The sequence below is a fragment of the Oratosquilla oratoria genome, chromosome 18 (genome assembly GCF_046742065.1).
Source record: "Oratosquilla oratoria isolate Oo_2021 chromosome 18, ASM4674206v1, whole genome shotgun sequence".
Classification (NCBI taxonomy): domain Eukaryota; kingdom Metazoa; phylum Arthropoda; class Malacostraca; order Stomatopoda; family Squillidae; genus Oratosquilla; species Oratosquilla oratoria.
In genome coordinates, this window is record NC_134794.1 from 5563505 (window position 1) to 5581004 (window position 17500).

At 43.9% G+C, this 17500-nt stretch overlaps 2 protein-coding genes across 3 annotated transcripts in view; one reads left to right on the forward strand and one right to left on the reverse strand.

The window, feature by feature from the left end:
* The window catches only part of LOC143035018 (dual oxidase 2-like), a 100867-nt gene that overhangs the window by 75386 nt on the left and 7981 nt on the right, over positions 1-17500 (reverse strand). For both annotated transcript variants that reach the window (XM_076201418.1, XM_076201417.1), the window contains exons 4-7: positions 17150-17308; positions 16254-16447; positions 14479-14728; positions 14192-14308 (exon numbers count right to left, since the gene is read on the reverse strand). In XM_076201418.1, coding sequence (XP_076057533.1) covers positions 14192-14308; positions 14479-14728; positions 16254-16447; positions 17150-17308 — 720 coding nt within the window. The remainder of the gene's footprint in view (positions 1-14191; positions 14309-14478; positions 14729-16253; positions 16448-17149; positions 17309-17500) is intronic.
* Positions 4268-6882, forward strand: LOC143035019 (uncharacterized). Its single transcript, XM_076201419.1, has one exon. The coding sequence runs from the start codon at positions 4270-4272 to the stop codon at positions 5173-5175; it is 906 nt and encodes a 301-aa protein (XP_076057534.1). The 5' UTR covers positions 4268-4269; the 3' UTR covers positions 5176-6882.

Below are 17500 nucleotides of genomic sequence, written 5' to 3' on the forward strand. Positions count from 1 at the left end.
GTCAAGTAGGTTCGTCTCTCAAAAACATGGTTAAAAACCAGTAGACTATAGATGATTTACAACTCCCTCCCCCAACCCCAACCAAAGGGAAAAAAAAAGTGATGCGTAGGAACTGAACAAGGTTATGAACAAGTGGACTTTAGATGGTTTGCACCTCCCCCCCCAAATATATATATACATATATATGTATATATATATATATATATATATATATATATACACATATATATATAAATATATATATATATATATATATATATATATATATGCATACTATGATGAAGTAGTAGCCTCTATCTGTTTGTTTGTTTGTTTATTTGTTTGTTTGTTTGTTTGTTCACGAACTCTTCCTAGGGTTTTGAAGATAGACCCCCATAACCATATATATTCTGATACCCTATCACTCCAGGTACTTGGATAACTATATTTCATTTAAATAAAAATGGTTAGGGTTAAGGGTTAAGTGGCAAAATGAATGGAATTCGAAATACTTGTCAGAATCTTATGAAATTTTAATGGAAAGAAGTTGGGCTATTACCTACTCACACGTGTAGAGAGTTTTGTGGCGATACATGAAAAAATAAAGAAAATAAAAATTGATAATATATAAAATCGTCAACAAAAAGAGCACTTTTGTTTAGCTTTAAGCTTCAAAAGTAATTCACTTAAACACTTGAAACTTTGTATACAAAAAGATTAGCTATTATTGATTAAAGTCACAAAAAAATTTGAATATAGAATGGTATTATGGAGTAAAAAATTAATATATGACAATCACCGAAAAAAAACAAAATTTTTCCAAATACCTAAGGGGAAAAATATTTTTTCCCTCCCCATGTAAATTTCCTCTACAGACTTTGTAAAAGAATTAATAAGGAAAAAAATGACATAAGAATAAAGTAAATCGGATAAAAACTAACGAAGTTATAAACAAAAGAAGAGGAAAAACTTACAATCTGAGAAAATGCTTGTTTTTGTTGTGATTTCAGAAAGCTCCAGCAGCATACTCTGTCAGACCCTTTCTGATGATCTTCTTCCTCATTTTTCTTCTAATTGGTGAATCCATTAGCTTGTCTCTATTCTCCAAGTACATTTGCATGGATTTAGTAAAGTCAACTCCCAAAAGATCATTGAAGTTACTCTCTAAATATCCAGCATTATAATTCGAGACAGCTGTAGCGATGGCAAACTGGATCATCCTGGGTGATGCATAGCGGTGTTTAGGACATATTTTCCATATACGTGAATGCAAGTGCTCATTTCTATTTTGAGTCAGACCTTTCATGCATCTTTGCATCATTTTGTCAGAGGTGAGTCTGTCATACACCGCTTTCACATGCACTAGCTCCTCATCTCCTAGTTGAAAGTGCACCAACATTTTCTTGTGTGATGGAGGAGTTTCATTTTGTGCTAAAGCATTGTTATAGAAACACCAGGAATCCTTACCCTTAGCACATAAATGGTGCTGTGGTTTTAGGTCTGTTGAAGTGCAGTGATAATAGGTAGAGAGAATTTCATCTCTCATTTCACTAGGTGATGTGTGCAATTTTCGCTTCAGACTAAGTTGGAAGTAAAACTGCAAGTGATCAATTACCACATCTGTGAGCTTGTTTTTGCCACCCATTTTACCAACAGTTTTCTTCTTTTCTCTCAAGCCAGTTCCAAGTCTCTTGGCTACATGATTCACACACTCTGCCTTTTCCACATTATATTTTTTTCCATATGGCCCTTCACTTTTATTATACTCACAGATTGCATTGTATGCAGCACTATCACCATCAGACACGAACGTTCTATACATAATGTCACTTTTTGTTGATCTATTCCACAACTTCAACGCTATATCACTTTCCATACCTGCAGATGTTCCCTCATAGTTTGCTTCGCATTCCATCCAGTGAGTTTCTTCATACCATTCAATATACTCAGCATCCGTAATTTTTCCCCTTTTCAAATCTTTTTCTTTGCTTATACACATTGAACATAATTTCGAACATACATCATAGTCAAGAACAAGTCCACAATCTACATCAATAACTGCCCCAACACCAATATTTGACTTGTGTCCCCGTTTCTGCCAGGACCCGTCAAATGTCACATCAACGTTTGCTTTTCCCTCTTCCAAGCCATGATCTTTCCTACTGTAATGATTATAAACAGCATCCCTACTCCTTTTCAAAATGTTTTCAGTGTGCTGAAGGGCTTTTGTAGTTATATGTTTGGCATAATTTCTGTATGTAGCATCAGTGAAGTGAGGCAAGCTTAAGAAAGATATCACTCTATTTGCACCATCATAACCTGCACCAAGTTCCATCATACAATAAACTAACATGGTTGTTAGAGGATAAAATTTTTCTCCTATAGGTATATCAGGTTTCTTTGTCCTGTTTGTATCTAAAAGAATGTGGTTCTCACATTTCACAGTAATATAACTATCAATTTGATGTGTGGTAACGGACCTACTAATTTGCGACAACAACAGACAACATGCGACAACTTGAGACAACAACATTTTTTATTGCGACAACTAATATATTTTCCACTTTTTCCCTCAAAATTGTAATCTAGTGGGGAATTTACATCTATATTGTTAATATTGTGGTATTTGGAGACCAGAAATTTAGCGATTTCCCTTAGACTTGCACTGCCGAAAATGCGTCAACAAATCGAGCCATAACAGCAATAACTGGCACAGAACAGATTGCGGATGCAGTCTCGAAATGATATTGAATGCGGACATCTATCAAAAGAATCACGAGGGCGACGAGGAATGGCATGCGTTATGTCCATCATATGATGATGCAAAGATGGATTGTATTCGGAAGAAATATTCATCAGCTTGGACGATGGAGGCAGCAGCAACAGTAATCAAGAGGTCGATAATTTCCGTGTATCCAGTAATGAATGGACCAGTGGATCCTGCAATCCGCACATTAAATGTTGAATTTAAGTCACGAAATATGCCAGGAATAAAACAATCTGCAATCAACATCATGTGGACATCTGCGGCCGCTACTGGATTAAAACCCGCAACATGGACACCGGATCATTTCGTGCCCCTTCTTGTTAACGAATCGACGATCGACTCACGATACGTAGTGGATTTCCCACCACTAAGGCCAACACCAAATCACGCCAGGTCATTCGCGGAAGAGGATACGAGAGAACCTGATGTATTCGAAGTGGGGAACAACCACTTAATAGGGCATAAAGAGCAGGAAACACTCGACGTTGAGCATACTCAAGCAGTCCTGGATACATCGTGTAACGCAGAAGAAAATCTATTGCAAATGGTGGGAAAATACGATTCAGATGCTGTTGGATATGTGGATTTGTGTACGGCTGAGAATGGTACAGAGTCTGACGATGATATCGAAACAGATGGAGAATGTATAACAAGCGATGAACAAGAAACTCACGCAACAATCGGGACTCCCATTACAAACTTCATCGATCAGGATAACCTGTTGTGGATATTGTGTTCTGAAACTGAGAAAACATTCGATTCAATTCCATCCTGTCGGAAGGAGAACGTTCGTATAGTGATGGACGATAAGGATAATTATGAACGAAGGAAAAAGGGGCAGCGTAGTGTTTTCACGGATAATTGTGGTGTGTGGGAAGCGTCGGGAACGTCGACAAAAACGACATATTTCGTTTTTAACCATGGTCGATTGGATTTTACCCTTAAAAGGAAAGGTGTTTATGGAAAAATTCTGAAAAAGTCATTTACACCATTTGTGCCACAGCCAAACGAGGATGATGTCGCCATAATGAAACGGTACTATACAACGCTAAACCGAGATTCAAATTACAAACGTAGGATTACTTGGTTTGAAAAACTCCCCTGCGGTATACCAAACGCAGACATCGGTGTAGAACGTGCATTAGCAGAATACGTCGGGAAATGGCCAGATACAACGTCAACGCACGGAAATTCGAAACGAACGAGGAACGAATACACGAAAACACAAGAGAAAAAAATGAAAAGGACAAAGGACTTGGTAAAACACGCGCCGCCACGTGAGGCATATACGCAAATGGTTTTGGAGGACGCTGACTGTGCGCCAATAGATTTGAAGCAAGTTCAGAATTTAAAATACAACAGCAATAAAGAAAAGGGATCACACAAACGAAATGTCGCTGACGATATCCTTAGTGTTCTCAATAGGATCGACGATCACGCGTTGATTCAAGAAATTATCCGCACCAAAGGGAAGCCGCCTTCAATTATTGTATACAGACTCTCAAATTAGGGATATAAATAGCATGTGCGACAAAGAAATTAAATTCGCAAGTGCGCTCGGTGTGGACAGAACATTTAATTTGGGGCCATGTTACGTCACAACTATGGTGTACAAAAATACAAAGTTGAAACGAAAAACAACGCAGGAACCACCAGTGTTTCTCGGACCTATGTTATTACATTGGGATGGGGAATACTTTACATATCAAAGATTTTTTTCGCATATTCAGGCCAAGCTGAGTTCCGGAATTGATCGGGCTTCATTAGGATTTTCCGAACTTGTAGTAGGGAGTGATGAGGAAAAGGCAATTGTCAAAGCGATGAAGGAATGCTTTCCAGGAGCAACTTTCATGTTATGCGCTCAACATCTGGAAGAGAACACAAAAAGGAAACTCAGTGCAATTGGGATAACAAAAACAAAATGTGTAAATCAGGATATATTCGAAGCAAGTGGAATATTGACACAACCCGATGATTTTGCATTTGAGCAACGAGCCTTAGAACTTAAAGCAAAATTAAATCAGATAGCTCCTTCCTTTATGGATTACTTTGAAAACAAACTTTTACCTGCTCTTCGGGACTATGTGCATAGACCAAAGGCTCAGAACGATTTCTTGCCGTTCAGTTGGACAAACAATAACTGCGAGTCTATGAACAATATACTGAAGCACAGTATTAATTGGAATCCTCGAAAACTACCCGAGTTAATTGATAAATTGCACGGGGTTGTTAAGCTTCAAGAACTTGATACCAAACGCGCCCTGTACCAGAAAGGGAATTACGAAGTAGCTGGATGGGTAGAAAAATTCCGTGCCAACGATATGGTGTGGAATTCAAAAACCGAGGAAGGAACAAAAGAATGCAATTTACGAAAAGTTTCTAAGTTACAAACAGAAGAAAGCGCAGAGTACCCACATCGTTTCAACTGATGGACTTAAAAATTCCGAAAACCCCCACAACCGCTAAGAAGCCGGGTCAACGTACACGAGTGAGAGGAGAGCGGGCAAGGAAAAGGAAGAAATTAACACATGATTAACGGGGAACTCTAGATATTTTTTGTTGTGAATAAGTGTGTATGTATGCTTTTGTATCTTATAATGCAATGTTAGATTTTTAGAATACTTATTGTACCTATTTGTATTAATTGTGAATAGATGACAAATTTGAACTACATGATTTTTATTTATTTTTTCCTTATCCGTACTTGCAGACTTTGCAGTAGTAAAATGAAAAAAGCCTACAACGAAAGGAAATCCCCGCCCAAATGCATGTGCCGACCGCAGGTCTTACAGTTCTCGTGCGGCCATGGTAGAAATGGCTCGATTTGTTGACGCATTTTCGGCAGTGCAAGTCTAAGGGAAATCGCTAAATTTCTGGGGCCGTATACACAAAACTTTTTTGTTAGCCTTAACAATCTCTGCTAGCTAACAGAAAACCACTAAAAGTTATACACCAATGCTTAACTAACAACTGTTAGCTAGCAAACAGTTGTTTGTCAAGTACCGCTAAACAGCGCTGAAGTTAGCAGCTTATGAACATGTAAATGGACGTATTATCAAAAATTGCACACATAAAACAGTGTTATTAATGCAGTTGTTCAGAATTTATTAATAAAGTATCATGATAGCACATAGATATCGTATGTATGGGTTTTTAGAAGTACTTATTAACCAACGACAGATATTTTTGGACGAGGGCGCATTGTACAGGCGGCCGTGCCACAGACAAATCTTCCGACAGAAGACTCAACAATAATTTCAGAGGACATAGACATGGCAGAAGAAACACAGAAAAAGAAAAGGAAGCCAAACTGGTCACAAGAGGAAACACTCCTCTTGATCAACGTGATTATGGAGAAAAAATAATAATAAATGGGCGATTCGAGCCAAGTTTAAACCACAAGGATAAGAGGGAGGCATGACAAAGCACGTTGATGCTATGGTATTGTTTTCTGTTTACATATAAATGTTCATCGACACTTGGAGCCCCAATTCTAATGTTTGTGCCATCTATGGTACCCACAACACCGGGAAACCTACAGTTTTCCATGAACTCTGCTTGTTTTACTTGCACTTCTTGGCGAGTCAATAGGAATTTTACAAACTGAGTTACATAGTGCATCAATTGTTTGAGTAATGACACGGCTGATTGATGCTTGCGAGGTCCCAAATTCGTCACTGCTGCATTTTACCTGTGGCTAAATATCATAGGGTAATTGCCACCTTCGTCTCAGGACTCAGTGGTCGATTCCGTTCTGTTCGGGATTGAAGTTTGTCCCTCACTAAATCAGCCATTTTTATTATACCAGCACGGTTCATTCTGAAGCGTTTGATGAGTTCGTCGTCATTGTACTCGTTAAATATGTCCCGTCGCTGTCGATAAGCTCGCAGTCATCTTTTTAGTTGTTGTTGCTCCGCCATCTTCTCTACTAACAGGAACTTGTTAAGAGCTTAATAGTCCTCCTCAGCACTTTTATCTTAACAGTACTTTTAAGGCCCTAACAAGTTTTCTGTATCACTGTTAGTGCTTAACAGCTAAATGTTAGCCTTAACAGGAATTTGTTACCCTTAACAGCTATTTGTTAGTGCTAACAAGTTTTGTGTATACGGCCCCTGGTCTCCAAATACCACAATATTAACAATATAGATGTAAATTCACCACTAGATTACAATTTTGAGGAAAAAAGTGGAAAATATATTAGTTGTCGCAATAAAAAATGTTGTTGTCTCAAGTTGTCGCATCCCATTCCGTGCTTGGCTCTCGTCGAGAACGGACCTACACCTGAAGGTGCGAAACTATCGCCGTCAACTACTTGAATCCAGTGCTCGTCGTTAACGACTCGTACCGGCTGTCTCAAGTTGTGTTACAGTGCTACAATCTACTGCGCGCTAGTAAATCAGCCTACCTTCTTATCAAGGCCCTCCCTTCCTCGATGGAATACTCGGGGTCGGAAGCGGCGTCCAGCTTAGAGCAGGACTTAATGATTTCCGACACTGATGACGACATTAGTGTTAACCACTGGCCCGACCTGCCTCGTCCTACCTCCACTCCCCATCACCCTCCAACAACCACCCAGCATGATACCCACCAGTCTACAGCGCTCCCCAGTACCAAACGGCGGGCAGACGACACCTCTACCTTCCCCGCAGGAGAATGTCAACCGCCTGCTGCCAAGACGATCAAGGGAACCTCAAGTGAGTGTAATAAGGCTCCTATTCGCCCTACCCTGCCTAATCACAGTGCTACTCCCGTTGCCCCCACCCGACCCTCACCCGCCCTTCCAGCATTTGCTCCCCGAGACAAGTATATTAAGTTGGCCTTTAGCGGGAACCCATCCACAGAAGTTAAACTCCGCTGGCTGTCAACTATCACCAAGACTTTCCACCTGCAACGGGATACGGCCGAGGTTAAGATGGCTGCACTCACCTCTCGATTCATCTACATATCAAGACAACGCACAGACATCCTGGACCGAGTTACTACAAATGAATTTATGTCACTGCCTCTTCTCCCTCAAGACTCCCCCGAAAGACCACGTAAGTACCCCCAATACCTGCTCACTCGCTATCCCGTTGACGTGGATCACAAGCTTGCCCTACAGCTCCCAGGAGTACACTCAGCCAGGCGCTTCATGCAGAACGGTACCCCAATCAACCGCATTGTTATTGTGTGGAGCCTCCCCGAAACACCCCCCGACACCATTACCTTTGACTTCCTCCCTCTCCTCCCCCCGTGTCAAGTCCAAAGACTCCGTGACGACCGACCCTGGTGCTACAGGTGTTGGGGTATCGGTCACATATCCAGGTACTGCTCCGCCTCCCCTAAATGTGCCTGGTGTGCCGCCGCCCATGAATCCAGAGAATGTCCCGTCCGAAGTGCGCCCCCGCCCCCATCTGCGACTACTTCCACCTCTGAACCGCCACCACAGCCGAACCCATCACAATGGAAGTGCCCCCGATGTCTACAGCCAGGTGTCAACGTCTGGCACGGCTGTACTCGGCGCCAGACCCAGACCAATGGCCCCACCTCAGCCCCACCACCTCCTCCCCCTGCCCGGACTGTTCTCTCTGCTCCCACCCCCCCTCAGCAAGACGTTGATTCCGTAAGGCCGTTGCAGCCCTTCAGGCGCGATGTGCAGCACTCGAGGACCGCTTCGCCTCCATTGACACCAGGATTGACAGCCTTGTCTCAGGCCAAACTACTACTGCCACCAGACTCTCCACACTGGCGGAATCCCAACAAACCCTCGTCTCCTCCATCTCCATGCTTGCCGAGAGAATGGAATCCATTGCAACTCGTCTCGACAAACTCTGTAAGTTACAACCCAGTACTAGCCAGTCTTCCTCGAATCGTCCATCCACCTCCACACTCCGGTCTCCTACTAGCAAACGCAACGTTCGTAACTAACATTCACCTAGACCTCCTTTCATGGAACATCAATGGTATCACCAACCACAAAAAGTACACACAATTGAAGGCATATGTACAGACACATCACCCTTGTGTCATTTTTCTACAGGAGGCGTTTCCAAACCGGCCCAACACTGCACCACAGGCACCCTCCCTTCCCGGATATATCCCCTATATTCATACGATACGAAACGGTCTTCTAACATACATACACAATACACTGATACACCGTCTTCTGCGCTCCTCTACAGACCCTGACATAACATTCCAACTCTTCGAGATAGAAATTGGGGGCGGAATCCTACAGCTCTGCAATATCTACTCTGCTCCCGCACGTCTTCGTCCAACCACTCTTCCACCACCTACGATCAAAGGTATAATATACGCAGGGGATTTCAATGCTCGACATCCTGCATTGGGAGATCGTCCTGGCACCACTAACCGCCCTGGTGTTCACCTACTATCCTTCATCCGACAACATCATCTGACCCGCTGGGACACAGGTGGCGCCACACACTCCCGGGGAGGCACCCTGGACCACGTCCTCACCTCTGGCTTGGTATCATCCCGCATCCAGTGCTCCTCAGTACCTGCATTATTCTCAGACCATATTGCTCTTCTCTTCCACTATTCTCTTCCTACGATACCTACACCCCCTATCACACGCCTACGCCTCACCATACCCCCCAAATACTGCCCGACGTACATTTCATACATGACCTGCATACTACCTACCTTAGACTGTTCCTCCCCCGACCAGTTATACAATAGCCTTGTCTCCGCCACCCACGACTTTTACAGGCTTTACGTATCACGACCCCACCTCCAACGTCGCCCTCCTCCTCACTCGTGGTACCTAGACACCCGAATTCAGGACGCACAGAAAGAAGCGGAGCGCGTTGGACTCATGTTCCAAACTAACCCATCTCCTGAACTACTTCATCGTTACCAGCAATCCAGAGACGATTTGACAACCCTCCTAGAATGTGTAAGTACTGACTCCTGGAAGAGATTCACGGACAGAATTAATCACCAAACTAGTGTAGCCTCCATGTGGCACCTTATTCGCAGGGTAATTAAGAAGACTCCTGCTACTGCCCGTCATCATTCCCCCACCGTATTTGCCGAACAGCTCATCGTCACGTGGTCAAACCAGTCCAACCCTGCCAACCTACCTACCCCCGTCCAGGATGCCCTCTCCTCTGGTGCTTTTGCTCGTGGACTCCGCTTAGTACATGCTCTGCTGCAAGAGGATGATGAAGAAAATATACCAATCACTGAAGATGAACTACGACGTGCTCTCTTGAGAGGTAAAGCCACGTCCCCTGGGGATGATGGCATTACCTACAATGTGCTACGATTACTGCACCGTGTACCCGGTAACCCCCTCCTTCGCCTCTACAATATGTGTCTACGAGATGGATATATCCCACATGCCTGGACCACGAGTACAATAATTCCCATACCCAAGCCCGGTACAGCAAATTTCAGGCCCATCTCCCTTACATCCTGCTTCTGCAAAGTAATGGAAAGAATCTTGCTCACCCGACTGATGTACCAACTACAAGATCGCCTTTCTCCACGTCTCTTCGGCTTTCTACCCCAACGCAGCACCCATCACTGCCTCGTCGACTTATATTCTCGCCTCTCCCGTGACAGTGTTGTGGCATTTATAGATCTAAAAAGTGCATTTGATATAGCAAACCGAGACGTTATTTTAGATCAATTAATTGACTTTGGAATTAAGGGTAAATTACTACGATGGATTAAGGGCTACCTCAGTAACCGAACCTCCCGTGTCTTCTTTAGCGGTGCCTACAGCTCCTCACGGGATTTTCATCTCGGCACTCCTCAAGGAGGGGTACTAAGTCCATTTCTCTTTAATATACTTATGCATCGTCTCCTCACGTCTTTGCCCACTATTCCTGAGGTCACAATTACATGCTATGCAGATGACCTATGTATTCACACTACCTCCCCAACACACCTACAACTCTTTCTTACTTCTCTCTCCCAAGCTTCTGCTAACTGTGGCCTTGTTGCTTCCCCACAGAAGAGCAGGATTTTCTCCTACCGCCCTCCTGCCACGCTGCCAGAGTTCATGATTGGAGACTGCATCATCCCACTAAGCTCCCAGTACTGCTACCTTGGTGCACCAGTACGAATCTCGGAAACTCTTTCTGCCCGGCGTCAATCTCATACCGTAATTCGTGAATTGCTAGATCGTCTACAACGTCGGCTCCGGCCTCTCCAGTGGCTCACCAACAACTCTTCCGGTATCTCCATCCCCGTGGCCAGAACTGTCTATATTACTTTTATACGCTCTGTTGTTGATTACCTCTCCCCTGCCTTAATTCAACTTCCTCGATATGCTTTAGAGCCACTGGAGATTTTTCAGAATAAAGCCATGAGAATCATTCTCGGTTGCCCAATGACTACCAGAATTGTCAACATGCAACGGGAATTACGGCTTCCATCCCTAGTTGAGAGGATTTATTCTAATGTCACCTGCCTCACAGTTAAGTGTATACACTTTCCCCACATCTCACCGCACTTCACAGCACTGGTCAGAGATTCTCTCGGCCCCGCTCCGCCCGTCCCCCGCCTCATGCCCCCCGGTCGCCGTCTTATAAAGTCTATCTCCTCCTTCATTCGCAGCCTAGATTTACAAGTACCAGTAGCTGACATACCCCCAGGCCCTCCCCCGTGGACGCTACCATCGCCTGTGGTTAGCTTCACTCCTACAGCAAAATGTGACCCACCTCTTCTACAACTACAGCTAGCCTTGGAACATGTTACCCAGGTAACATCCTCCATCACTGCTCCGCATCGCCTCTACACTGACGGGTCACTACAATCGGATGGTGCAGCTGGAGGAGCAGTCTACTCACCTGACCTACCGCCGCCTCCTGAGGGCTGGGTCGGCCGTCGACTCAGAGATCACTCCAGCTCCACATTGTGTGAACTATACGCCATCTTAGATGCTATCAGTCTCGTTTGCCAAAGAGGAGTGAATGCTGTCATTATATGTGACTCTAAGCCTGCACTGCAATCCCTCACCGCTATTCATCCCACTCACCATTCTGTTGTACAACAAATCCTTTCCTTTCTATCCCTACTAACTATCCGTAATCTCCGCATTGAATTTATTTGGATTCCATCTCATGTAGGTTTGCACCACAACACCAAAGTAGACCGCCTAGCAAAAGAAGCCTGCCGACTCCCCCGTCGTGGTGATGGACGACCTCTCTCCCTGCTATGTTACCTCAACAGGGTCCGCTCCGCTGCACTTCTGCCTGAGCAACGTCGACGGGACACCGAGAGACCCTTCAGTGTCAGCATCACCCACTACGAATCCGTATGCCGCCACAAATACAAGTACCGCCGCAAGGGACTTATGGTTCGTCGCCACAATGTTGTTTCAGCCCGACTGCGACTAGGCTACCGTCCACCGTGGCAGGTCGCCGGGGTGGAGGGCGAGCCTGTATTCACAGAATGTCGCCTATGCCACGCTCCACTAGCCAACACCATCGAGCACTACTGCCTAGCGTGCCCCACTGTAAAACATCTAATACCCCAGGGACTACCATTAGATGCAATCTGTCGTCATCTCCTATCACAAAATAGATTAGATGAAATACTTGTCCGTTACCCCCGCTTTGGTGGGTTCTCATAATACCTGATGCCCTGCGTGACATCTCAGTCTTATTCCCCTTTGAATGAATGTACAATACCCAGTGTCGTATATGTTACCTGCAACCCATGTATTTGTATGTGTATATAAGTGTATGTGTACGTGTGTAAGCATGTGCATACCAGTTGCCTTCCTACATTCATTATGAAAACCTCCCCCACTGTATGACGCTAATGCGTAATAAGTTAAATAAAAAAAATAAAAAAAAAGTTGTCGCATGTTGTCTGTTGTTGTCGCAAATTAGTAGGTCCCGTGTGGTAACATTTATTTTAACTTCACTACTGCAGCAGGTTCCACACACCATACTTCCAACTAACTCCTCTAAATCTTCTTTTTCTATTATCAAACGTTCTTTCTCCATACCTTCCTTCGTAACTTCTTCATCAATTAGTAAAGATTTTCTCTTCTTTGAGCTGGTACTATCACTGGAATGGGCGATAGTTTGTAATGAATCAGATCCAGATGGCTGTGGAGACATTCTCCTTTTTTTCCGAGCTTGTTCAGCCAGTTTTCGTTTTTGAATTACACTTTTTTTGGGTCGTGGCATTGTTATGTTACAATAAAGCGTCACACTACGTTTTTTACTCTCAAACAACCACAAAATAGAACACAGTTCACTTCCACGTGGGTAGCACAAGTTTAGATCTAATCAAAACATAAACAAAGTGAAGTAGACTCGTTTTATGGTTATAAGCACTGCAGCTAGTGTACGAGCCTATTTTTTACAGCCAGAGGTACGATAATACACGAGTTGCAACATAAAAAATTGTAAAAAAAATAACGAAAAAGCTAGAGAAATGCTGCAAAAATCATATTGACTGCCACAGCATGATTTAAATGTCCGTGTGTAAACAGATTATCGAGCCAAAACAAAGGACACGCTGCCCTTTAAATATTAAAGATAAATACTTAGACTTATGGTATCAACTCCAGCTTCTAGGATATGATAGCCAGATAGTTATATTATTTTTGAGAACCAAAAACATAATTTCATGGAAATGTTCATTTTTCGCCCAAAAAAACCATCTTTCGTCCCGGGTTAAAGTTAGGTGGTTTATGGTGAGGGAAGACGCCACTACTGTAGTACCCCCTTCAGTCGCGTACTATTTTTGTGACATAAGAATTAATATGATTAAACAAACCATTATATGTGTCCATAAATATCATTTATATTTGTGAAATTAATGTTGCCACAAACCATAATAGCTTTTGTAAGAAGAAAGCATGTAAATGTAAAATGATTGTATAATTTTACCAAATGTTGAAATATTGGTTATTTTCATTTAATTTTAGTGCGGGCGGAAATTGATCATTCACAGACTCCTCCTAGGTTTTTGCAAATAAATCCCTATAACCATATGTAATCATAAGATAAATAAACGAGATACATTTCTTCACCTTTAAGTTGTAGGTATTAATTGTCAATCCACACACGCACACACACACACATGCACATAAACACGTACGGAAAAGAATGTGTACATATGATATATGTGTTTGTGTATGCATGTATTTTCAAACTAAAGTTTCCCAACCATCGGGGGCGGGGGCGCACACCTGGGAGGGGGAGTATTTAAAGCTATATTTCATTTCCATAAATAATTATTTTGGTTAGGGTTAAGGGTTAAAAGTTAGGTGGAGTATGGTTAGGCTAGGGATTATTCAAGAACTCGTAGCAACGCGCGTGTAATTTGGCTAGTATATATATACATACATATATATATATATATATATATATATATATATATATATATATATATATATATGTATGTATATATGGTCAGCAATTGAAAATAATGTCCAGCGAGGTCCAGGTTGATAATGTCTAAGTTGAAACTCACCCGACCATTCTGGAAATCTTCGGTGAAGGTACCGTGCGATGGTGTTGTGCCATCGGAACCAGAGGACCCCGAAGGTAAGGAGGAAAGGGTTCTCGTTTCCTCGCGGGTTGCCCAGTTCTGAAGAAGCAAAGGATAGTCGCAGGTACTGAATCCTACTTGGATTTACGGTATGTCGTATCGTGACAGTAACAATGTCAACATTTTGAACATATATGCACACATACCAAAAGGGCTGCTCCCCCATATAAAGGTGTTCAAGAATAAGAACAATAGTGAAAGGTACTTACTGAAAAAGCGGTTCACGTTTGCGGTGTGGCCGAGTCTGACCCAGTCGGTGTGCTTGGAGGGCGGCGGCGGGTTCGCCATGGGTAACCGTTGGACGTTGCGAGCCGGGAACGTGGGCCCCAGCTCGTCATGCCAAGCCAGCTGGCCATGAGGCGCCAGCTCGCCATTGCTCAAGAAGCGAAGGACATCAGCCCAGCCCTTGCCTGTCCCGTAAACGAGGCCTCCGTCCAAGTATGGGGTAATCTCGTTCAGCTAATGGAAAAAAGGTCACCGGTAACCCTCGGGAGTATGCGCCGGGGAGACAGAGCGCATCACTTCACTCACATGCAGACGACACCATTCCCCACAGTTTCTATAAGCAGTGTTCCATGTAGCCACCTTTCCCATTACGGATCACATGAAGAATCGTCACCCCAGACTTCGTCAGGGTGACAATTCTTCATGTGGGCTATCTTAGGGTGACAATTGTTCATGTGGGGCATCCTGGGTTTACGATTCTTCGTTAGTATAAGATGATGACAATAATCATAACTTTCACTCAACCTAACCTAACCTAATCTAACAAACCTAACGTAACCTAACGTAAGCTAATCTAACCTAACCTAATCTTTATTCCACTGTTGATATTCGGCGTATGGGGTGACAGTTCTTCAGGTGGGATTTCATGGGGTGACGATTCTTCATGTGGGCGTTCTGGGGTGACAATTCTTGATGTGCCTCCCCCATTCCAAACAAATATCAGCAGGAACGGTCGACATGCCCCAACTATGAGTTTTTGTGGGTGTCCCCTTCGTCTGTTCCACTGAGGGCTGTCTCTTAGGGGGAACATCTAGGGAGTGGAATCAGCACCGGGAAAGCGTGCCACATACCCATAGGACCACCCCGACATCAAATACTGTGCCGGTTATATACAGAGAGTTAATATGTACGCTTGGTGAGTACCAAAAGTAGACATGAACACTCATATTGACTTGTTCCTAAAGAAGAATGAAGCTTAACCTAACATATCTTGACCTAATCTAACCTTACCTAACCAAACCAAGGCTATAACCTGACCTAACCTAACCTAACCTAGTGGAATATAATGTAACCTAACCAAACCAGTAGCCATTGAATCCAAAGCGGGGGAAAGAGACATCAAGGGCAATGGATAGTCACCAAGGAAAGTACCCAAGGCGCGCTACATCGGGTTTGCGCGTCCGACTGGTTCATTGTTCCGAGATACACAAACAGAAATAGAATTTATGATCACAGTTGTGTTTAATAAAAGGTAGAACTATGCTAAAAGAATAAATTTCGTTTGGTATTGACTTAAGAGTCAGGTTTTACAGGTAAGCCAGAGGGTCACATAACTGGAAAACCAGGTGAACTTCTACTTTTTGATAGGAGAAGCGTTCGCTATGGCTGGCGTGTCCTGATATTTTGTATTGCATTTACGTGATGAGACCTATGGCAGTCTGCTTACAATTAGACAGGACATTCTAATGTCGAAGGAGGCCTCACTACCTAAACATCACCTAATCAGGTGCTTTGCTAAGTATAAACTGACGCAGTACTTAGTGCCAAAGGATTGCAGGGTTGGACGTAGCTATCTATATAACGTAACCATGGAAACCCTTCCATGCAACTGAGGCGTGTGCGTCCACCACGGTAAGAACTCACGGTCCTTATAGTACAAATGTACAATAGATAAGTTTTGTATATTGGGTTTTGATGAGGCCCGTGAACCCTCCGGACATGTAGCCCAAAAGGGATACAAGCTGCATAGGGCACTCACCTGTTGCCGAGGGTTGTTGGGAGCAAAGCCGGTCCTCATGTCATAGCGGGTCCTCAAGAATGGCATCTCCCGGATGTTGCTGTGCCCTGGAGGAAGATCCGTGACGTCCTCGCCCTCTGGTGCCTGGATGTTGAAGTATTCTGGGGGACACCCGGCCCCCTGAGCGTCCAGTACCTCCTCCACCACCTGCTGACCTGCATGCGTACCATCAGGAGTGGAGGTCAGCAGGTTTGCGGGTCAACAAAGATGATGAGTGAGTTGTGCGTGTAATCTGAATTCTGTACAAGCAAACTTGATGGAAGATGTTCTGTCTTTGGCAAGTTTCATGACATGTACAGGTATTCATTATATAATATGTATGTGTTACTTTGTGCGTATTTTTGTGCATTACCTCGTGTGTGTGTGTCCGTGTCCGTGTGTGTGTGTGTGTCCGTGTGTGTTTCACTTAAGTCTACATCACCAAGAAAATTCCTTAATTTACGAATTCGTTATTTAACGGTCACTCAGACTTCACCTCCTACCCCGATGACGTAATGGACAAAAGTCACTGTGATTGATTGTATTGGATGAAGTCCTGACTGACTAGATTGATTTCAATGTAGTTGGGTGGATAGATCTTACTCCATCCAATTAGCCCGTTATCCCTCCTTCCTATCTTCCTTCTCTTCATTCCTCCTCTTTCTCCTTCATTCCCTCCTTTCGTCCTTCTCCCTCCCTCCCGTCCTTCGTCCACTTCCTTCCTCCCTCCCGTCTCCTTCTTCTTCCCTCTTTTGGTCCCATTTTCCCTTCCTCCCTCTATCCCCTCGTCCTTCTCACCCATCCATCCTCTCTAGGTTTTTTCCTTCCCTTCCCTCCCCTTCCGAGCGGCAATCACGATGCCTCTTTCCCCTCCTTACCGAAGAAGACGAGGAAGGCAGTCTTCCCAGAGGTCGAAGTCTCTCCGTTTTGGCCCTGCATAAGAGTGCGGCTCACGGTGAACGGGTTCGCGCTTCGGTTGACCGGCTGGTAGACGCCGTCCGCGTAAGCTGGAGGCAGCAACCGGAGAAGGGGCGTATCTGGAACCAGGAAGGACAAGGGTGAGCTCTCTCTCTCTCTCTCTCTCTCTCTCTCTCTCTCTCTCTCATTTCCTTCATTTTCGCTGCGATTGGGATGCCCTATTCCCTTGATTGAATGAAGTCGCTTTGCAGCAAGCAGAAGACAATGTGCAAGTCGCCGGTATCAGTGAAAGGATGGGTCTAGATAGCATT

Excerpts from the sequence above, each read along its gene's own strand:
- LOC143035019 (XM_076201419.1), top strand. The coding sequence starts at position 4,270 with ATGTGCGACAAAGAAATTAAATTCGCAAGTGCGCTCGGTGTGGACAGA.